Source organism: Passer domesticus, chromosome 1 (genome assembly GCF_036417665.1).
Source record: "Passer domesticus isolate bPasDom1 chromosome 1, bPasDom1.hap1, whole genome shotgun sequence".
NCBI classification, from domain to species: Eukaryota; Metazoa; Chordata; class Aves; order Passeriformes; family Passeridae; genus Passer; species Passer domesticus.
The window spans coordinates 49,277,231-49,301,450 of NC_087474.1; the positions used below are offsets into that span (position 1 = coordinate 49,277,231).

General features: G+C 34.8%; 1 protein-coding gene across 2 annotated transcripts in view; it reads right to left on the minus strand.

Annotated features, from left to right (window-relative positions):
* The window catches only part of CNTNAP2 (contactin associated protein 2), a 1,014,456-nt gene that overhangs the window by 294,021 nt on the left and 696,215 nt on the right, over nucleotides 1-24,220 (minus strand). For both annotated transcript variants that reach the window (XM_064419448.1, XM_064419458.1), the window contains one exon: nucleotides 12,514-12,714. In XM_064419448.1, coding sequence (XP_064275518.1) covers nucleotides 12,514-12,714 — 201 coding nt within the window. The remainder of the gene's footprint in view (nucleotides 1-12,513; nucleotides 12,715-24,220) is intronic.

The following is a 24,220-nucleotide window of genomic DNA, read 5'->3' on the forward strand; positions in this document are numbered from 1 at the left end:
ATTAGATTTTAAAAAAATATTTGTCCGGTTTTTCTTATTCTCCCGCACAGCCAGACAAGTAAAAATTGTTCACACAGCCCTATATCAGCTGTTGTAGGAGACTCTTTGCCATCTGATAGGTGCCAGGTGAAGCTTATATTACATTCAGCACATGAACAGGATAAAGTAGACTGAGACTTTCATTTTATCTTGGTAGCAGAGCAGCCACACAGTAAACACAATTTTCAATCACTACTGTTTTTTGTGGGATCCAAAATGGTCAGACCCAATTGTAGATCTCTGCATTTCAATATTTTCAAAATTTTCTAAAAATACTAGTTTTCAATTATTAAAAGCATTTGTGATGCAAACCTTTCAGCTTATTTATGTTCTTCAGTCACAGGTTTTGAATTAAATTGGAACACCTATTTAAGTTAGAGTTAATACTTAAATTGATGAGATGCACTTGGTTGAATCTTCTAAAGAGACTCTAGGAAAGGAACTTCTTGGACTGTTATTCCTTTTTAACTTTTATTTAGATAATTTTGTATCAGAGAGTGAAAAGTGTACTGACCTCAAGAGCTTATGAAGAGAATTTTAGTGCATCCTAAAAGCAGAATTCAAGAGTTGATAGCTCTTTAAGGGGCCAGTTCAATTTCAAAGCCACTTTAGATTAGGACATATTTCTAAAAGTCCTATGTTCATCAAAGCAAATGTGGATTTAATGTACCATAAAAATCCTGTGATGTTTTTTATGAAACTGGAAAGCACTTAGTTCTAAAATGTTTTTGAATGAAAGCAGCAGCAGCTGTTTTTTCCCTCACTGTCCAGGACATGTCCAGACACTCAAAGTCATTTTGTTATTTTTTGGCCTACAGCTTCCTCTGCATTCTCAAAAGGATTCATTTTTAAAACACAGCAAATGCCATTAAAGTTATTCAAACCTGAAAGCAGCTTGTGTGGCAAATTGAATTTTCAGTATTCTACTGACCTCAAGGAAGTTACACTAGATGTGACTTTATTCAACTTAGAACTTTGAAGTACTGTTGAATTTTTCCAACTGCATGAAGCTATCCAACCATTTTTAATACTCCATATTTTTATTATTCTGGACCACCTCCACACTTTCTACAGTCCTTCCATGGCACTAATCTTCACTTCCCCAAGCCAAGCTAGTATTAGTACGATAGTTCCAAGTAAACTAACTCCAATTTGAGAACAAAGAAATTAAGGTCAACAAGGATCCCCTCAGTATATTTTCACTGGCTTCCAGAAAGCTTTCATCTACTATAGACATAATGATTTGAATTCTTCATCATCTCCTAGAAATTACACTATTACCCTCTTCCCAAGCAGCTTCCAAATTCCACAGTATTGAAACTATACATTAGTATTGAAGCTATGCATCAGTATAGTTTTTACTCTTTTTTTACAAAGTTATTATTAAAATGCTCATCTAGAGTTGAAAATTTAGACTGTATATTGTGAATATTTTGAATATTCTTGACCTTCTGACATGCCTGCATTTAAGAAGTGATAACTCTTAGATATATTTGAACAACTTTTTCCAAAATAGATATATAAAAGAAATTGCATTCTAAACTGTTTGAAAATCCTAATAATAGTAAAGTGTATGAGTAAAATAGAGTACCAAGCTATGAGGGATAAAACATGAAATAAATTTATTACATTAAGTTTATAGAAAGAGCATCACACAATGTGGCAACAGAAAAATAATTTCTCTTCAATGTTAAAATGATCTATTTTTGCAAATATCTATATTTCAGTAAAACTAAATCAGCAGAAATAAACAGCAATTTGTGGTGTTGATAATCACAGGACTGTAATCTGCATTTAAATTTGACACATTTTTGTTGTAGGTTATGGTTGTTTTACTATAGATAATTACAGATATTACAAGTATTTTCATTAATATAGGAGGAATTTTGGGAGATTCCCATTTGGATTTTATTATGAAACTCTTAATAATAGACTCTGGCTAATTATTGTGTATTTCTGTAGCCCTATGCACAGATGTGCAGGTTTAGGTATCCCCTCTGGCAACCACTGTCATTACCAAGTTTGATACATTTTTTTTCAAAATTTTGTCACATTATTTTTGCATAGGAAAATACACAACAGAACAGAGCTCTACTTTTTTGAGAATTACAGTAATCCCAGCCTTTACTTTTTCTTAAGTTTCTCCTTAAATAATGAATTATCCCCTAAAGTGGGTTATTTAAAAGCCAGAGAGATAGAAAAGACAGAAAAAGTTGCTTGCTGTAACTCTCCTTCAACTTTATTAATGAAACTTCTTATTAATTACAGAATTTGCTCTTTGAAACCAATCTAAGGAAGCTATTACTTGCTGTCTTGGATAAATTATTAAACCAGGAATACACTCTCAAGATGTTCTGTGACTTGCAAAGAAATAAAGCTATTCCTTCAGATTGCGGGATTGCAAGTGATTTTAATAAAAGCTTCTGCAAAGTGAAATACATTCTTCTGCCAAGAATCATGCCAAGACGTGCATATGAGAGAGAGAATGCACTCATGTATGCCATTTTCTATCTGCCAAACCTGTTGTACAATGCAAAGAAATCTTCTGTGGCTTTAGACGGGGCTTGTATTTTCTTTCAGCAGAGCTGAATTGAGCTAAGAGCTCCTTGTGTCCTGCCCCAGTGCTCCAGGGCATGCAAATCCCAGGAGCCCTGGACTGCAAAGGTAAGGTACTTTCTGGAGTGCTTTTCCACTTTGGTCCTTCTTTAATTCTCATTAGAGAATCTATAATAATCGTTATGCCTACCTGCCTACCAATGCCCACCCATTTGCCTTGGAAGGATATTCAGACGGGCAGGAAACGAGGTGTTCAGGTTGCTCAGGGCATATGCAAGATGTAATTAGAGAGCAAGGCTCCGAGAAGCAATATAAATGTTCCTTGCTGTCAGTGTTACTCTGCCTGAGTTTACAGACAGATCAAACCTAGTGCCATATGCCTGATACTTGAGAACTCCTTTTATTTGAAATCAAAATATTTTATGAATCAAAACACTTTTTAAAATTAACAAGAGAGCAGGGAGACTTATAAACCCGAAAATGACAACTTGAAGATGCCACCAACTTTACTGATGAAGTGCAGAGGCACTGGGAATAAAATAGCAGCAAGAAGATGCTCATCACCCTAGTCCAGTGAATTGTTGTTAATAATCAGTCTTAATATAGAAGACAGGATTTCAGTAAGGTCCATGTTTCTTCCATTAGTGTTGCAGTAAAATTAATCTGAGAGAAATCTCAAAGAATATCCTGAAGTGTGACAGAAGTAATTTTAAAATTTGTTTTGATCCTGCTCAACTTATTTTTTCATGATTTTGTTAGCATGAAAGCATTGCAATTTTTCAGTCATTGACAGAGATGAGAAGCTATTCTATTATCATCCTTCAGTCATAACTCCTAGCAAGGATTATAAAGCTTGGGAGTCAGAGAAAAATGATCCTTTAATACACTGAATTGAGAGGAAATTTTTTGTATGCTTGTTCTTGAAATATAGATATACAGTGAATTCTTGATTAATAGGTATATAATGAAAAGATTACCGAAGATAGCACAACATTCAAAAAACTATCGAGCCTTTTTTCTCTTTCTCTGAACATTTGTTCATATGGTTGCACTACCTTGAATAAAGTTAAATCTTGTACTGGAACATGATTGTGAACAACAGAACTTGTCATTAGTCCAAAAATCAAGGTGCAGTATTAATCAGAGCAAGGGTCAAGATATTTTGGTTCAGCAAGAGTAGTTTGCCCTTTGCTTAGCATGGTAAAGGTTGATCTGCACTGAGCACTAAACTGTGGCCAGCAAACATCTCAGTTCCTCAGTACTGCTGCATTCCAAGACACTACACAGAAAATTTTAAACAAACAAAATCAAATTCAAACAAACAAAAAACCCTAAAATTTTGAGATTTTGTTATTTGTGGGTGAAAAAATTGGCATAATGGCAAAGAGCATCATCACACATGAATTATATGTTTCACAATTTTTTTGTTCCAGTTTGCAATTCCAGGTTTTCCAAAAAAGAAATTGGTTCAGTATCTCTTACAAACATTCTTGCTACTTTACACAGTGCCTTGCAAAAAAACCCAAAATGATAAAAACTCAGTCCATGCCATAGGGCACAGATGATTAAAAAAGAAGGGAAGCTTTGATCTCTTACTCCTGTGTCATTCAACAGTAGCACTACTGTAAATACCATTAAGATTTTACAAAAGCGTATATTAAATCAGATTATGTTACAAATATCAGAGGTAGAGACAGAAAGAGACATCAAAGAGGAATGAGTAGTGAAAAGAGAAAAAAATGTTAAAAGAAGTTTTGAGATGGACCAATGTTAACAGAAAGCAGATTATTTATTCTTAAGGTGATGGAAGAAAAGATTCCCTTAAATGATACATAATGTTCCAAAATACAAATATTTCTGTAAATGCAATTTAACCTTGATACAATACACTCATTATAGCCATGAATCTATGGAAATGCTAGGTAATTTTAAAAATAGCTTGACAGATATCAAATATATCTTAAGTTCATGAATTAGTAAGATCTATCCTCTAAGTAACATGTATCTAATTAAACATCCATAGTTTACACAAAACATCATTGTCGCTGGTGTGTCAATGCACAGGATCTTAAAATGTTGTAGGTGAAACCCCACTATTAGCTGTGGAAAATATATTTGCTTTACAGAGTCCATGCTGACTACCAAAGTACACGTCCAGAAGAAATGAGTAAAATAGGTCCTTTCTATGGTAACTGAGACAGCAGCAAGCACAAACTCACTGCTGCTTTCTGAAAATTATTATAGTTCAGCTGCTAAATTGGTAACTGCTTCCAAATCTTTAGCTGCTGCTTCTGAGAAGCTGGACTGCATGTCAATCTTTTGCATCTTGTTAGCAGCTTTATCTTTACCATTGCACCAGACAACAAATGCCTATATTCAAAGTTTAATTTCAGCTAGTAGAAGTGGTAAGCTTCCTTTCATCTTCTTTTTTTTTTTTTAAATCTGCAGATCCACTTTTCCAGAAAATATTGTTATTGATTTTTTAATCAATAAATCCTATTAATCAAATGAAACATCTTTCCCACTTATTCTATGAATCTTAGGAAGTGATCATGAATCATTTTGACTGGCAACAAAAATTTCCTGAAAGCAGAATTTATTGTCCATATGTCTTTTCAGTAAAGTGTCTATCTTATGGAAAATCAGAGGAAAATTAAGCTTTTTTGTCTTCTCACATTGACTAATCTCACATAACAAAATATTTCAAAAGGTGTATCAGAAAAGGATCTTGTTGAAGTTATTCCTTCTAAAAAGAACGAGATAATTTCTTTTTGTATAAACACCTATATGGATACAGATCTCCACCAAGAAATCTGCAGGTACCTATGGCATGTGCAACAGGCACCTACAGGCACAAAAGTTCAAGAGGACAATGAACTCTCCTCCCCCAGATTATAGCGGCAATGACGCTGCATGAACCTGATATTATAACAAGCTGTACATTTCTCACACTCCCTTTAAGCTTTAGTAAACCCTATTGCTGTCTTCATATACACCCAGGCAGTGTTGGCATTGTTTTATCAGTCACAAATATATGCAGACTGTGTATGTAGTCATTGTGATTCATGGAGAGAATGTACATTACAAAGAAAACATGGAAAAGTAGAGAATATCCATGTGGATTACTCACAAGGTGAAAAGGGAAAAGTATTTCAGGCACTCTTTTTCAGATGCAATCCAGAAAAACATTTTAATAGACTGATTTGATAAATAACATCTAGCATAAATACATGAAAAGTACAGTAAAAAAAATACTCCTGGAATAAGACGCGTCCGGGGCAGTTCATACCTCAAATAGTCACACATATATTAATAATCATACCATATCCATTCTCCATATTCTGTTTTTATGCATTTGCTGTGTTCCAGAGGTTTACCTGAACTCACAAGGAAAAGCCTGTACCATATCAAGAGTGGGATCTGGCAACATTACTAACAACAAAAAACAATTGTTACAAAGCAGTTCCAGACATTAACTGATGGCTGTTTAAACTGGTAGAAATCTTTCCAAATACACAAGTTATAGCTCAGTGCCCCAGACTGTCAGGGTAAAATGTAGGAAAGCCTTACTCTAACCTTCAGAAGAAGGGTAAAAGTGCCAGCCTCAAGAAATCAAACAGTACTGCCTCATCCATGAAAACAGGACAGGCAATGTTATAATAATAGTTGAACCCTTGTTATCTTATGATGCAAAACACTGGGCAATTAATGAAGAAGAGAACAAGAGAAGATCATAACACAATAGGGGATGGAGCTCTGTTTTATGCACTAGAAAATGCCAGTTTAGCTCTGTATGTATAGATGAATTATTCATACAGTTCTTTCTGACACATTCATTTCAGGAATGGGAGTGAAGAAAGAAACTGGATATTTTTACTGCAGATTTGCATAGGAAAATATACTCAGAGCACTGCAAATGCATTTAGGATACGGGTAGGGAGAAATTCTTGACAAGACACACAATGATGCACCACCCAGATCCATTTTGTCTGAGAAATTAATAAACTAATCTGTTTTGGTCATTCACCAGGAAGGATAACTTTTCCTCAAAACAAGTTGTGTTTGTGAAGAAGCAGTGTCTGTGATTATTTCTGTGAAAACATTAACCATGAACAGTTTAAACAACTTTTATAAAACATGATGCAATAAAAGCAGTGGGGAAAGCATTGACTTTCTCTAATTTTCTTTTAAGAAGTAAAGATAATGATTTTTTTCCCATAATAGGTAGATCACATTCACACAGAAAGAGGGTATGAGAAACAATTGGTTTGGAACATTTGCTAGAACTGCAAAGTTAAAACTCATATGCATAACTTTTTATTTAAAAGGCATAGCAAAAAAAAACCCCTAGAGTTCACTGCACTGCAGTTACATTTTTGATAGAGGCTTTCTAATATTCACAAGGCTCCTGTCAGCTAGCGCTATTTCTAACAAACACCAAAGCAACACATATCCTTTTCCACTTTAGTGATACTGGATTAAATCTAATTCCTACAGAACAGCAATGAAAACTCGGAAAATTAGCATAAATATTTCACCAGCTAAAAGAATGATGAAGATTGAGTAAAATTTGGAGACTGTGATTACAGTATCAAAAAACTGCAAAGAAATTGGTAAGAGATAAGCAAAGGGGCAGAGCAAACCAGAGAAGGGTGTATTAACAACTGTCTGGAAAAAAATGCCCTCAAGATAATAATTTATTTGTTTACCATTTACCTAGGAGGACTGATGCGTATTTTGTGAGAAACATTTAGCATATGAATTATTTTGTGCTTCTGTTGTATGGCAGCATAATGATGACTAATGGAAAAATAAATCCCCAAAAGCTAATGGTTTCTACTTCTAGGGCAAGAGCATGTAGATCAGAGTGGAGCAAGGTCATTATTTCTGCTATCCTTGTGCTTTAAAAATTACTGGAAGTTGAAATCAGCTTTTCTAGAACATTGAGAAGAAGGGGTCAATCAATATTATTAAGGCTGGACAAGATACATGACAGTTTAGGGGAATGTCTTCTGGAAGAAGATTGAAAACAGAATGATGAAGCCAGAGCAAGTTTTAGAGAGACTTCCATTCATCACTGTAGCACTGCAGAAATCCTATTCCTCCCTCAGACTCTTTTCCAAAAACTCTTATTAAGTAGGAGTTATGTCTGCAACTAGCACTCTAGATCACTTAATGGGTAGTGATGGCAAAGTTCATAAGTTCATTAAGTTCTGATTTGGATGGCTACTGAGGAAAAATAGCGTATTGCAATTTTAAACTTTGTTTTTATCTCAATCTATGCATTAATCTTACTTCCTACTGGTGTTATGATTGCTTTATTGTAACTGAAACAACCAAACCTCAAATTAAGTTTTCTATTTCACCTGTTTAGCTCCTAAATTCATGAAGCTGTTGTCTCATTTTCTCCAGAGACAACAAGGCATGAAACAGTAATTCATGTACTGCAATAACTCTGCTATATGTTTTTCATATGCTGCCTGCAGGCACAGTGAATAGGAATAAAAATTGGAACAAAACACCAACAGATCTTGCTCTGCTCTCTGTATCTATGCTTTTAGTACCCACTCTCTGATTATTTGTTACAGTTCCTATAGCTCTGGGAAATGGCAGACACAGATACTGGGAATGCGGCAGCCCTTCTCCCTTCAGGGTTTCATTCCCAGGGAGAGAGGAAGGATGGCAGGATCAGCATGCAGTTTCCTCCCTTTTTCCCAGGCAAAAATCAATGGCTCATGGAAAATTTCATACCAAGAAAGTCACAAATGGGTATTATTAGGAAGTCTCTTGAAAAAAGTGGATGAAGGTGTACAATCTTATTAACTAATGTTTTGCATTCTTTGAGCATTTTGTATCACTGCTGTCTGTCTAATTTTGTTTCTGCAGCAAAGAAGGGAAGCTCCTTTCTATAAGAGCAAATTGGTACTATATATTGCACTGCCTCTTTCCCCCTTGTTAACCAGTGGGCACAAAAGGACTTTCTTCCACATCCAGGCTCCTCTGCAAATAAGGGAAATGTCCTATCACCTCCCATATCAACTGGAAAGTATATAGGCATGAAGAACCCCAAAACCAGACAGCTTTCTGCATGTCCTGAGTACTAAACATATTATTATCCTCTCAAAATGGATGTTTCCAAGGGAACAAGCAGAAAAGAGGATATGAGAAATGCAATTGTAAAAGAGAAAAACAACCCCCAAAAATCTACACTTTGTTTTTTTTCAAATTTACATATATTTATGTTATTACGCTGCAATTATGATCCATGAACTTACTATTTCAATCATTTATTAGCTAGCACAGTTACTGGAATTGCCAAGATTAAGCCTCTATCATGATCATAGCTGCATACTCATAAAGAAATTACTATTCTAAAAAAGCATATTTAAATAGACAATAAGAAGCATCAATCTCATGCTGACACAAAAAACCAAAACCAAAAAACAACAGCAAAACCTGCAATATTCACAGCAAATCTATACCAAAGTCAGGAGCATAAAGGCTGTGAGACAACAGCAGCCACTGCAGGATCCCTGCTTGAAAACTGTTTCCTCAGAAATTTATGGTGTACCCATAATTTTACTGTTTCTTTGGATAACACAGTGTTTTTTCAGCAGAGGTGTCTGGTTTTGTACTTCCTTAAGAAAGTCACCAAGCTATTTTGACTAATTTTGTTTTTTGAATAATCTTTAGTGAGGCTTTGAAACAGACCCATAGGTTTGAACATAATTCATAATATATTGGGCTGGAAGTTCAAGCCAAAAAAGCCCAAAGCCAAAACAGAAAAGACAGAAGATTGCATTTCCAGATAGCCTTTGCTGATTACTAGACAAGGACTGTTCATTCAGCTTTGAGCAGAAAATTGAACCAGATGACCTTCTGCAGTACCTTCAAACCTGAATTATCCTAGAGCCTTATGAGATCCCTAGGTATGTTTTCAGAAGTCACTTATGACTTCATTTACATGGAACTTATTACTATCTTCCCTCAGACTAAGTAGAAAGGCAGTGGCGTTATTACCTGTAAAATCACTCCCAATCCCTCTTACCATCAATGATTTTAAGCTAGGATGTGGATGTTACTTTGCTTGGATGAAAACTCATATTAAGAAAAAAAGACATGGACATGAAACAGAAGTCTTTAAGTCTAAAACTCATAACAGAAGAATGAGAATTCTTAGTTTGCACAAATTTTCATATATCCCTCTGAAATCACAGGACAATGAGAACTCTTTCAGTGCTGTGTCTGCAGCCAAAAAAACCTCACAATGAAACAGGCTTATCAATATGAAGGCTTTTCTCAAACACAGAATTTTGATGTAGTTTCTGTTTCATACTAAAAATGTTATTTAAGCTATTATTAGCAGCAGAATCTGTGGAATTTTACATATCTCTACCTTGTCAGGAAACACCACAACATAAAGCAGCAAAAGCTGTAGTCTACTTACAGCTAATAATTACCTGTCATTAATAGATAAATAAACAGCTGGATTCGTGATTTGTTTAAATATGTTAACTGAGCAATTTCTCCCTGGGAAGGAACCATGTTGTAAAGTGACAGGATTCACAGGAGACAAAAACTGAAAAAGCTGAATTCCTTATCTTCTCCATTTTCTCAGTTCTCTTTGATGCACTTTAAAACAAAAGGATCTTTCTATCCTAAATAGATTTAAAACATGTGAAATGTGTATGTGGAAAAGTCAAGGCCACAAACACTATCTTGATCCCATGATGTTAATATTTGCTACAATACCACCAGCACTTTTCTCACTTCCTCGGAAATACAAAATCTTTTTATTTCTTCTATTTTTTTTCCTTTAATTTCTTTGTGTGGGAACTGTACTGCAATGATTTATATACAAAGCTCAGTGGTGGAAGATGCCACATGAGTGCTTTGAGCTGTGCTGTGAGATGAATAGGGTGTCATAATATATTCAGCAAATATGGCAATCCTCCAGAACAGAGAAAGGTATGAAAAATTATTTCCTTAGTTTAGAAACCATACACTGAAGCCAAAAGCCCATAGAAAGAAAATGTATTGGCTTCTTTCCCACTAACACACAAATCACTGTTGTTCTATGTGTACAAACCACTACAGGTGTTATGCAAACACTGCAGTGTGATTTTTTGTTACTGTCTAGGTAAAAATAATCTTTGTTGCTTCTTTCTCTTGCTTAAAAGGGAAAAAAAACCCAAACTCACATTACAGAAAATCTGTTGAAACTCACCTTCCAGACAAAAAAAAAAGGCTTATAAAAATTTCTAAGAGAAATTATTTTTCCGTATAAAAGGTGAAAACTGAAGAAGGGGATACCTGCAAAGTATGCTCAAAATTTTCTAAGAACCTTAAAAAATTAGTATTTGGAACTGCTTGTTCCTTAAAAATAACAATCAGCAGGTTATTATTTTTTGTGCTGCTTAATTGTCCTTTAAATCTAGAAGCTAGGGTAAACACCTGCAATTATAGCATATATGTATTATAATATAAACATATATTAACAAGTACAAATTGAAATAATAGTCTTATACATATCAAGAAGAAGAATCTAACACTGCACTCTGTGCAAACTATGAGCTTTCTAAGCACAATATCTCCAGCTCTATGACAAATAAATTTGCCTTCTAAATACTTGCCAAAGCTGCATTCATATACAATTTTCTGAAGCATATGCAAGCAGGGAGCTTGTATCTATCAGCAGAATCTAATCAGAACACCTCTAGTTATGAACATGATTCAGGATCCTGTACATTAAGGCTCAAGAAGGAAGAAATAATTTTCCACATTGCAGGGTCTCTGTGCTACGCTAAATTAAGCAAAATAACAGCAACAGAGACAAACCATGTATTAGAAATAGTTAAAAAACAGCAGGGAGGATCGAGAGGAGTAACAAGCATTACAGTGTCTATTAACTAATGGAGTGCTTATGGAAATAAGAATAAGATACACATTCATTCCAAATGAATACTTATCTACAGCACCATAAGAAAATATACAAAAAAAATTTATGAGGGAAAGCAACATAAAGTATAACAGTGTAAGCATGCAGCCACTAAATTAGTCGGAAATACATTTGAATTGCTCTTATCACAATGAACTCAGTTCACAATCACAAAAATATGTTATATGTTTCCACTTATAAACTAGTCTTCCCTAAGTACCATTAAGATTTATTCAACATCAAAATCTATCATACACAATTAGGACATATATAAAGTACTTGCTGCACATTAATAGAGCTTGTAAAATATAATTCCTTCTTTGTGTGCTAATTCTGGAACAACTGATACTTTTGTCTTTATTGGTTACAGTAACATTTGTTGAGGAGTCACATACAGAAAGGGTCCAGTAAAACTACACAGCAAAAGAAGAATCTTACACTTAATCTACTTGTAGGTAATAGCATATAATTTCTCACAAAATTGCGTTACTGACCATGCCACTCTCTACAATGTAGAAGGCATCTGATTACCCACAAATGCTCTGCATTTAAGAAACTGCTTCAAAAGTGTTAGTGGAAAAATTTTAACCTTCATTCAACCAGTGCCCTTGCTGACTGTAGCATATGAAAGCTGACAACCAGAAAAACAGGATAAAGTTCAAAGCAATTTTTCAATGCCTCTATTGATTAAACTTTAAAAGTTACTGTGTTTACCGAATGCCACCTGCTTCAAGGAGCAACAGATCTGAGAGGAGAACACACAAACACTTGGTGCAATACCAATCGTTTTAGTAGTGAGCAAACAGGCAAATTTCTTAAGAAAATAATATCTTCTGTATTTTCACCCTCTTTGTCAACTTGAACAAAGGAGAACAAAGAAGTGTGTTCAATGAATGGACTTACCTAACAGCATACCTGTTAAATTGTTGAGTTAAAGCTCGTTAACACTGTATTTAATGGATATCCCATTCTCAGCCTACCTGGTGTATTCAGCAGCCGGGACATTTTGCAAGAATAGGAGATAAACTGCTCACAGTATTCAGCACTACTGGTAATGGCAGAAATCTGGTCCATTGTGGCACTGTAGTTAAGCTGCAGCACAGATAACTTCTCCGGGCTGTTGCTTCCCACAGAAGTCTGCACTTGCAGATCATGGTACACAGTTGTCCATACTTTATCCTCTGAAAGAGAGAGCAAGAAAGACAAGACAAGAGCCGGTAAGACACAGACAATGGAACTAAGTTCAAATAAACTTAGGCCTTTGACAAAAGATAAAAGTGTTCTGCAAGATATTTGTTGAGGTGGTAGTGGGGAAGGAGGGCACCACACATGAAAGGTCATCATGTGACGGCGTAGTTTGAAGTATGAACTGATGAAGGGAAGAAACTCTGATCACCTTTATGAAAAGGTACCAAATATACCACGAGAGAAGTCTTAAAAAACTGATGCTCACAGCTACATATGGAACTAACAAGGATCAACTTTGATTAGAAAGGCAGAAGCCTGATGTGCTAAAGATTCAAAGCCTTTATGTGAAGAACGTTCACTGTGCATGATAAATTGCTGTGGGCTGGAGAGCAACATTGCTTTAGTAAAGTAGTAGTAAAGTAACAAGAAGCAAGCACCAAATTCTGATGTGGTTACACATTTAGCAATTAACACTGAAAATTTTTCCACATTTTTTTACCCAATATGTGTTCTAGGCTAAAACAAAAGTACTGCTTATTGAGACTTAAATATTTTAAAACAGCAGCACCATATAACTTTACTGATTATGGTTATGGTACAGATAGTACCATAGGAACTAATCAAAGTAGAATGAAAATACAAAATCTTCTGTTTAGTTGTGAAAAGGCACAAAGAAGAAGGAAAGACAACTTCAAATTTTTTAATAAGAAATACAGCAATATTGGCCAAAACTCAACACCTCCAACAAACTTTTTTTGCAGGGTCATACAAAAAGTGCATTATATCCAACACAGAACAGTGTATATATGCATTATATTTCTCTAAACTACTGAAAAATAAGTCACTAGAAATGTTACAAATGTGAACCATTTCTCAGTAGTTACCAGAGAAGATTTAAGATGAGGTATTATAATAATGAAACAGCACATCCCACACCCCTTTTGTAGCAAGATTTGTTGAAGTTGGAAGGAAGTTTAGAAAGGAAACAAAGACAAGGCACAGAAACCTTTCTGTTATAGACCAACCATTTATTTTTCTTAGAGGGACATTCCACTGAACCAAAATGAAAAAAAAATATTATCTGAGTAATATAGGGCTTCAGAATGAAAACCATGAAGATTCAGTCAATATTATTGATACTGTCTTCCTGTAAGAATGCTATTCTATCACTTAGGTGTGAAGAATTTTTAAAATTTAGGTTGACTGGGTACCACTCTAAAAATCCACTATCTCAGCTTATATGTACTACTCATATTGTGCATCTCACATAGACAAGGACTGAAATAGGTCAACTATCCTTTGTAAATAAACCACAGAAAATTCTCTTTTCTCTATATATTAACCTGAAACACATTACCACAAAATTTCCTAGAAGTGAATCAGATTTTGTCAGTAATAGATGTCATGTAAGGTTCTTTCACATTTTAAATTGTTTTTCTGTTTTTCTTTTAATTTTTCTGCCTTATATATTTCTACCCCTGAGGGCAAAGTCAAATAAATCTGTCTTGAAATAAAAAATGCAGAACCTTAAAAACATCACAAGGAATCTACTCTGGTGCCTTAAACTGGCTTGTAAGAAAGCCCAGATTCCCAAATGAGTCAGGCCTTTTCTCCAGCTGCTCTGTCAAGCAACACCACTGACCGCAGTTGTCCTTCAGAGATGCAGAAACAAAACACACCCACACTGCTAACTTTGCTGTATTTATCAAAAAACCTGATTTTCCAGGGAGATCACCTGGCATTTTCTAAGTATACTAATTCACCTGAGAGATGTACCTTACAGCAATAAAACCCATAAAATGTAGTGCATTGCAGTATGTTTTCAATTCTTCTATGTAAATCTCTTGCCTGTTAATGCAAATCTCAGTCATTCTAAAATTTGTGGCCTGCACTTTGATATTTTAACTATATGGAAACACTTTGCCAAACTGACACACACTCAAAAGTTCTTCAGTATTTCACCAAGTTCACAGGAATGTTCTTACATACACTATGAGTTTTGGTGCAACCCAGAGTAAAGATAGCTCTCCACATTATGATTATCCTTATCTCCAGGATTCTGTACTCTGCCTTATTTTCCAGTCTTAATTTTTACTGCATAGTGTCAGGCTATTTTGGATTATATTGGAATCATGTGGACTCATCTGTTTGCAACTGATATGGTGTTAAGTCTTTCTAATCAAATGTTCAGAGATAAGGTAAGCAAAGCAGACAAATCCTCCACAGGTTGTACACATGACTAGCCAAATGAGATGAAATTCAGTGTGTGATGCAAGATGGTTATTATTTTAATAGTCATATCCTTAGTCCAAAGCTCTTTGTAAAACACAACAATATTTTAGCATTGAGAAAAAGAAATTTAAAAATCAGGAGAAAGGAATCCTGCTCCCAAGCACCAATAAAAATTTTTTAATTGTCAGATGTCAAATTATATAGAAAATATGATCCAGTTTTGTTAAAAGCCTCGTATGGAAGTTTACTGCAGACTCATTTTCAAGAAAGGATTGAGATATTTTACACATTCACTGACAAAACCCTCTCATTTGTGGCAGAAAATGTTGTACATGTAAGAGCACAAAAGCATCAGCAAGGAATGTACTAGGACAATTAAAGCCTCATATTGGATTTTTGATCCAGCAAAGACTCCTAGACTAGCCACTAAGAAGGTACAGAATGTGACTAGCAACAGGAATTGTGTTAGGGACTATGTTTGAGAAGGAATTTTCCTTTGGATAGTAGATTCTAGCCAATATGCAGTCATTTCCCCTCCATGTCAGGAAGCTTAATCTTTACTGTGACACACTGTACTAAAAATGATGTAAACATACTCCTGTCAGTCAAATGCATCCTCTGAACATCTTCAGGACCTTTCTGAAGTGTTACTAATAGTTAAGTGCTTGTTGCACCTTGCAATAGGTCTTTTTATCAATATACAAACATGTGTGCATAAAGTCAATAATCTTTTACAGAAAAGCAACTCAATCTCTTCCTGCTGTCTAAAAGATGATGGGAGATTGATTAGGATACATCTGGTCAGATAATGAAAATAAACCTAGATCTTATTTCACTTGCAACTAATTTTTTGATAATCTGGCTCAAAAGACCCATCAACACATTCAGCAAGCTGTCCAAACTCTGGAAGCTGAAGTACCTGTGCCTGCAGGTAAGGCACAGAGAGAGGGTGGAGCAGAAGTTGCAGCTGCTGTACAGGAAGGAAGTTTCTTCTCTGAGTAAGGAATGTTCTTCACATATTTTCATGATTTAACTGTATAGCAATTCCATGACACAAGGACCAAAACTGTAGGGAACGGTAGAGCCTTTCTGGGGCTGGGAAAACACATTAATAGGGTAATGTGGTCACAGATAAAAATCCATCTCCCCTCTGCACCAAATGCAGACTCCTGAATACATATAGTTATATATATGTGGGACTGGCTTCAAGGTGTCTGGAAAGACTCAAAGGAGATAGATGCCAGGCAGAAATCTCAACTTTATCTGCTGAGTGCTGATTACAAACTGCTTTTTGCCTTTCAGTCTTAAAAATTTGTTAACATGTTTACACTTCCCATGGAAAGCAGCTAGGCTTTATAACTTGAAGATAAGACAAATATCTTCACTCATGTTTTCAGTTTCTCAGAAACTCCTCATTTCTTGAAACCATTCTTGAGAGAGATGGAATCAGTACCCAGCTTGCAGTCACCTTCCGTTACAGTAAAGATAATGTAGATAGCTCACATGATCTCAAATTCTGTATCTTCACCATTTATGGCATTGTCCCCATGTAGCTGAGAACAGGATATGGTATTCATAGTTAATATATCCTTATTTTCTGTCAATAGTACACAGAAGTCCCATTTAAGGTACACAGAAGTGAAAAAATCTGTCCTAGTTAACAGTAATTTGCTATGTATTCCTGGCAATTACTGTCACCACAATACTGGAATGAGTATTCCCCTAATACACAAGCAGTTATTTGAAGAACACCTGGCATATGGCTATTGCTAACCACAAGTGTTTAGAGACAATTTGTCAGCCACAGCTGTGTGCATGACTTAGGCCCCACCAAAATACATTTCCCCTAGACATGGAAGTATACGAGCTCCTAACTAGGCTGATTCTGTCTTCCTCACTGGAGGACAGAGTACCAGCAGCAGCTAATTGCTAACACTTCAAGAAAATAAGGGCCTCCAAGATGACCACTTTTTAATTCAAATGCATATCTTAGAGGGTTTTTTTAGTGTGTTGCAGTTGCACAGGAGAAAAAAAAAAAAAGGGGGGTTTCTTCCATTATTTTGTTTTTAGCAGTTAAGAGGAAGTATGATTTTACTTGAATAGAATGCCAAAAGCCAGTAACCATAGATTCTTAATAGAATTCATAATGGTTTTCACTAAGAACAATCTAATTAGATCCAAACTGCTGATAGATTTGATGCAATTATAGAGAAAATAGGTTCCCTTAATTTAGTCTGTACATTACTCTTTGCTGAAACTGTTCTTCTCTAACAGACATATGTTATAGTAAGATTAAATTCCTTAATTTAAGAATAATTTGTTTAATAAGGAAATGACCACTAGTTTCCTTAAAATGACAATAAAGTGACACAATTTTTTTTCTGAAAATACTTTTCAGTTGCAATCACTAACCTATCGTTCTACCCACTCACTACTCCTTTTTTCCAAAAAAGAGTGAAGTAGGTGGCTAATAAAATAATCAATAAGTATTAGTAATGGTTCACTAATAAAAAGAGAAATGAAATTAAGAATTTCCTTGTTCACCAGCTATTCAAGTGATCAAATCAAATATTAACATAACTGATTTTTCCCACTTAATATTTAACATACTTCATGATGTTATGATGATATTTATCAATACATTATTGAGTATTTTAGAGATAGTCAGTTTCTGCTATTACTGAACTTTCTTCACTCATTTGCTTGGTGCTCAGCTAAGCAAGAAGGCTTGCTTCTCACAAACAAATTAAGTAATCTTTTCTAATGATAATTACTGATAATAAGATTGAAAAATAAATTTCAGAAAACATAATGCTTCTATTGCACAGCTATGGATAAATTTTTCCCCTTTTATTTTAATCTACAGTTATATGGATTGTTATTAGAGTTTTACATTTTTTTTAATTATTGGACGTAGATGCTTAAGATATTATTTTATCAGGTATTTTCAAGAAATCAGAAAACAGTTTGATTTCTCAGGAAAGATCAACTGCTCTCTCTGTCTCCCTCAATATATCTGTTGTGGGTTTTTTGATGGATGCAGTTTCCTGAGCTAAAATTTGGCTGATATATGAGAACACCTTGGTTCCTGGTTGAAATCTTGGAGAAGATGATTTTGAAAATTCCTGAGCATATAAAAGCTTGAAGGTGGTTCTTTACCAGACGTCCTGATTTTTACCATCATCAGTGCTTTTGTCCCTTCAAACTAGATTACTGGAGTATGTTGTACTATATGCTACACTACAAATCACTCAAGAAACTAGCCAGGGTAACCCATTTAAAAGTGGACTGCCTTCTAGGGAGGACAAAAATTGGAATTGTAATCATCTCATGTTATAAAGTCTGCAATTTAAGGTCAGAAAATTTTATTTTCTGGTAAGAGCCTACTTGGTATTGTTAAATTGTGTGGAATGGTAACACACCAGTCACTAGCAATGTGAATAAACTAAGCAGCTTTTTTACAACAGTGTTGTAGACACAAGACCTGATGTACACAACTGGTGTGGAAAAAATTACAGCAGGCCATATCCTTTTCTCCATCCTTTTGTATTTCTCTTGGTGTGTGTTTATATATAAAAGCTCAAAACTATACACAGCAATTTAAAACTAATTCTGCTGTGGACTTCAAAGGAGCTACAGCTGAGTTTATAAAAATGAAAAATATACATTCATTTGAAGTTAATGAGTGCTTTGACAATCTTGCCTGAGATTTGAAAATGTCAATTTTGCAGTACAGTTACTCTGGTGATATGAACTGCTATCATCTTACTAATGTAGAAAATGGGGTTTAGACAGAGAAATCCAATATTCAGAAAAAAAAAAAAAAGTAATTGAAGAGTGTTCTTATGAATTGAATTCTATAGAAAGCAAAGCCAGTCAGTTTCTTAATCTATTTAGGTGGGGAATAGAAGCAATTCCAAAATGTAATTGAGCCATTCCTGCGCTCATTTTCTATGTCTATTCCTTTCATTCCTTCCTTCCATTGTTTCTTGATCAAGATAATAATGAATCTTCAAATTTAACCGAGTCTCTTATGTTCTTTTTTACTTATGATGGTATCCTGTGAGGCAACACACTTCCCTTGTATTTACATAATTTCTTTCATAACAGTTCAGGAAAGAGAAAACTATTTATTTAGTGAACTTACAGTGATATTAAATTATATAATTTTCTAATAATTTATATACAATAGATAAATTCAGATACTTTACAAAATAGAGTGGAAGAAATTGAGTAAAATACAATTTTCAGGAAACCAAAAGTTTCCAGAGAAGTGATAATGAAATGGCTGTTCCAATGCAACTTGTTAGAAGTCTCAAGGGATACTAGTGAAGTAGCCAGTAGAGGATGAATTCTCTGGATTACTAGAGAAGATTTTGAACTATTCAACAGAGTTGTCTGCAAAAAGTTAATGATAAGAGTACCTTGAGAAACAGAATAGAGATCACTCGTGCCTTCAAAGAAAAAAGACTGCAACAACAGATATTGTTATGCTGAAAAACAGTGCCTGGGGAAAAAAGCTTAAATCTGATCTGGGCCCTAATGTCAAAAATCACCTCCTATGGGTGTTATTAGAAGCATGAGTTTAAAAAAAAATCCTCTATTGAAAGGAACAATAAATAATGAGATACAGTACAGCCACATGAAGGAGGACTTGGATCATTTAAGTGCCTGGTCTAACAGATGGCAATTGCAGTTCAGTTTAGATTAAGGAACATTAAAGTCAAGAACAAAGGACATAAAAGAATTAACAGTGTGGTTGTTTTCAGCACAGTGAGCAGAATATGGGCAAAGGCTGAAAACTTTTTTAACAGTTCAATAACTGAGGAATCAACAACTGATTCTACTTTCTGAGGAGCAACCTCATATATAAACAAGTACTGTACAAACAGAAAGATCAAATACGTCTCCTTTAAAGCATCTTTCAGTTCATTCTAGCATATCATAGGAGCATATGCATGTAAAAAAAATCGACTATTGCCTGATTTTTTCTTTTACAGAGCAACATAGCACAATCCTTTAGCTATGATCCAAACAGGTCTTCCTAGAACTACCGAAAAAAGTAACACAGTTTTAAAAAATATATTTCAAAGTATATCCTGAAGAAAAGGGTTCTTCAAAGCTTTCAGCATGTTAGATACAACCATAAGAAACCTTTTCTTGAGCTGTTCTGGCTGATTTTTTATTTTCATAGAGAGACAGAAAGACACTAATGCAGGTCTCAAGTGCTATCAATAAAAACTCCCATTACCTTTCATTCCACCATCAGCTAAGTGCTTGGATCCTCACCATACTCTTCACTGATCCAACTTAGTACTCTCAAGAAGAACATACTCCACTCTCCTCTCTCACATCCTGCAAACCCCACTATGTAGACAGACAGGAAGAGGAATATGGTATGCTGAAGTACCCTTTCTAATTATTGCATCAATAAACTGAATGTTGGGCAACCTCCTGAAAAACATTCTATTTTTCTTTCAAAAGGCACCTCCAGATTGGAGGACTTGCACTTCCAAGTTTTAGTGCATGTTCTTGCTAGTTTATTTCATCATTATTCTGAATCATATTGGCCACATTTAAATTTAGGAATAGCATTTTAATTACTACATAAACCTAAGCATTGTCTAATTAAATGACAAAAACTACTATTATACATATTTTGGTGCAAAATCATGTTTCCTGTATTTTTTGACAACTGTGCTAAAATTTCTTTAGGTAATTCAAGAAACATTGATATTGGATAGACAAGATGGACAGCAGAATGAAATTTAGTTCTGTTGTGACTGACAGAAGAATTTTGATGTCTTCGGTGTCTTTATTTATAATCTCTCAGATGAAGCATGACTTGAATTCTGTACTAAATTGCCATGCCATGCATTATTTTATTTATTATGAAAATTTTTTGTACACCTGTGGTTTGATATGTGGCACAGAGTGACATTAAGAGAGAAGAAAAAGCCAATCAGACTTCAAAGTAAAGTCAGCAAATTTAATAACGTATGCTTAAAAGATTTTCCTATTCTGAACGTTATCTCATTCTGTCTCAATTTAAATTTGACAGTAGAAGAGAAAAAACATAAATTTCTATGCTAGTTTACAATAAAAGACACAGCTTGGTCCTGAGAAAAGACAAATATCTCATTTCCACTTATAAGTAGTGAAGTTCACAAATATAATTCTTCTAATGGAAGAATTAAAAATACTATAAGAATGGGGAATAAAGAGCATGCTAGACCAATAAGAAATTTTTGACTTCTGGAAATTCTTGAATGTTAAGTTTTTCACTTTGTAGACAAAGGTTTCCTTCTCTTTCCTTCTCATCTCAGGACTACCATTAAAACACCATAACTCGTTGCAGGGGACATTATTTCCGCCTGAAGGGAGTGCTTTTGTACAAATGTTTCTTTAAGAAAGTACAAATTAGCATTTTCAGAAACTCCAACTATCCTTGCAGTATCCTACTTCAAGTATCCTTTGTGCATCTGTAAAAGTTGCACCCTAAGTGTAATGTAGCTCAAAGAGAGCTCTGTGTAAAAGCAGCACTGAGAAAGCCCAATGCTGCACCAGCTGCCTCGCTGGCTTCCTGCTAGCAGATATCCAACAGAATCTTGCTTTCAGAAAGTTCTTTCTAACATGAGAAAAAAAGAAGGAATACATCTGTTTCCATGAACCTAGTGTTCCTCAATAGTCTTATTATGCCTCAATATAGAAATCACAGTGTTAGGAAACACCACAAAATTTGGAGAAGAGAATGGCATATGTGAAAATGAAATTGCTTTTTTACTAGATCTAATATTACTTTCTTTTTCATCAAAGGATTGCATATACTATCCCATATATATACTCCAAAACCAATGAGAAATATAACACAATCTATTAATAAATTTAACACATCTAATTAGGATAAATTATATATTTTAAATTAATAATTCTGAGATGCTGAAAAGTTCACGACTGTGCATAATTGAACTTTGTAGTTCAGGTTCAACAAAACTGAATAGCTAAGTGTTGTGTTGTATAATTACCTGGAAAAAGAGGTAAACTGCCTTTATTCCTACTGAGGTAGAAAATATATATGGAAACCAACTATTACAACAGCAAAACATTTTCTAGAGCAAAGAGAAATTCTCAAGGAAACATTTCTTTGCATTCACCAGTCTGATTTTTAGAGGTTATGGAGAATATTACACTCGATCAGACAAATTCCACATATGGTGAAGCTGATTCTTGCAAAAGTTGACTACATCTTATTCATGTACTCCAGCTTGCTTGCCCTGGACCTACCTTTTGGCCTCTGTCAATCACTCTTCCTTATATATACCTGATCTTTTGTCTTGGTAAGTACATGTGTACCTCACACAACTTTCCTGGCAACAGAACTGCTTGACTACATTTTATTTGGAATTTTAAATTATTTCTCCATCATAGTATAAAAAGATGATGTCTGGAATAAAACAAGTACTTCTGAAGTGAAATTTTCAACAATGATGGAAACCAGCTTTCATGTGTAGCATTTTTTTAGTCCATGAAAAAAGATTGGATCCCAAAGCCATCTATGAAAATATCCAGCATTAAAATGTCAATGCTGAAATTCAGTGAACACTAAATTCAACAAAAGCAAAAGATCAAAATAAAGCTTTTAAGAATTTCCCAATAATGGAAAAATCTTTGCACTATGTAGAAAAGGGATGAACAGCCTTGTTTTCTCCAAAATCTATTTTATTGCAGTGACTTGGCAGATATTCACTCTGGTATAAGAATACGTTGCAAATAAATGAAATATAAAAATCCTTCTATCACCTTTAAAAAAAATGAACAAGCAAACAAAAACCCCCAAACCTAAAAAATATACCTACCTAAAAGAAATAAAACATTAAATAAACCCTGGTTTTTTTACAGAGACAAAAGGACAGACCTTTTGAGGGAACTGACTACCTCAAGACATCCACAGGTCTGAGTCAGGATTTAGGTTTACTTTTATTATTTGCTCAAAAGCACACAGATACTACTGACAATTGCTCCACATGCAGTGTCATTCAAGAATCTGAAGAAATAGCTTAGAGACCACATAAAGCAAAAAACATTATTGAAAAGGGAATCAGAAGAGAAACAATATTGAAGTTAATATTAAAATATTAGTTTAAAATACATTTTAACTAAATGTTAGCAACTGAGTTAATAGAAGACATCTCCCAGACCTGAAAAAAAAGGATGGGGAGGAACAGAAGTAATTTCAAGACAAATTATCTTTGTATCACTTACACTTTCAAAAAACATTATGTGATTTGAAGATATTAAAATTTAATCTTGAAAAATTGTCTAGGTTTGGCACTTCACTTAATACTAAAGCCCATACGATTTATTAGCAACTTCTACCTAGGAAGAAGGTTGAAACAGCAGCTACTCTAATTTGATTCTTCCGTCTCTGATGTAACGAAAAATGTGGTTTGCTGTTCTCTGGCATCTGCAGTGTTTCTTTTCCACTGCAGATGCCACAAAGCTCTGCAAAGCATTTGAAAGTATAGGTTTGCAATACAGCTGGGCATTAAGTAACATGGTTTTTGCGTTAATCCGGCACTTGTAGCAAAAATCTGCAACAGTGTCCGGCAGAAATAAAACAACCACTCAGAGCTCCAGGACACAGTGGTAAAGACTGCAGAAATGTCAGCCAGCCCCTCTGAATATTAACATTAATTAAGTAGGTTAGTGCCTTTTTTGGTAGTTTTCATTTCCTATATATCTGTAATTTCTAAGTAATTTGGTTTATGCACTGAGATAGGCAAGCCATGAATATTCATGCCAGTGCATAAAGCAAGGTCATAAGTCCTTTTGCTAATGACTGTTGACCAGAAATACTTATGAGTCTGGCCCAGTTGTTTCTACTCTGCCTAGCAGAGATGTCAGTCACTGAATAGTCTCAGTACACTTTTTGTTGAGCATCCAATTGGCTCAGCTGGTTGTTCACCAGATGCTCACCATACAACACGAGTAAGATTGACCGTTTCAGCTTAGTTTTATGGTAGTTATCAGAACAAAATTAGTAATAATGCATCTTCAAGTAGAAAAATGCTTCTGACAGAAATATGTCTGATCTACACCCACAAATAATCCACACTCAGGCTATGGAGAACTAAGTTAACTTCTATAGGATATCCATGCCTCCGTGAGAACACCAATTCCTATCCATGAAGCTATTGCTAAGAAAAAGGGAATCCAATCGAGTAGTGATGGTCCTAGGTATCCAAGACAATTCATTTCAACATTGTC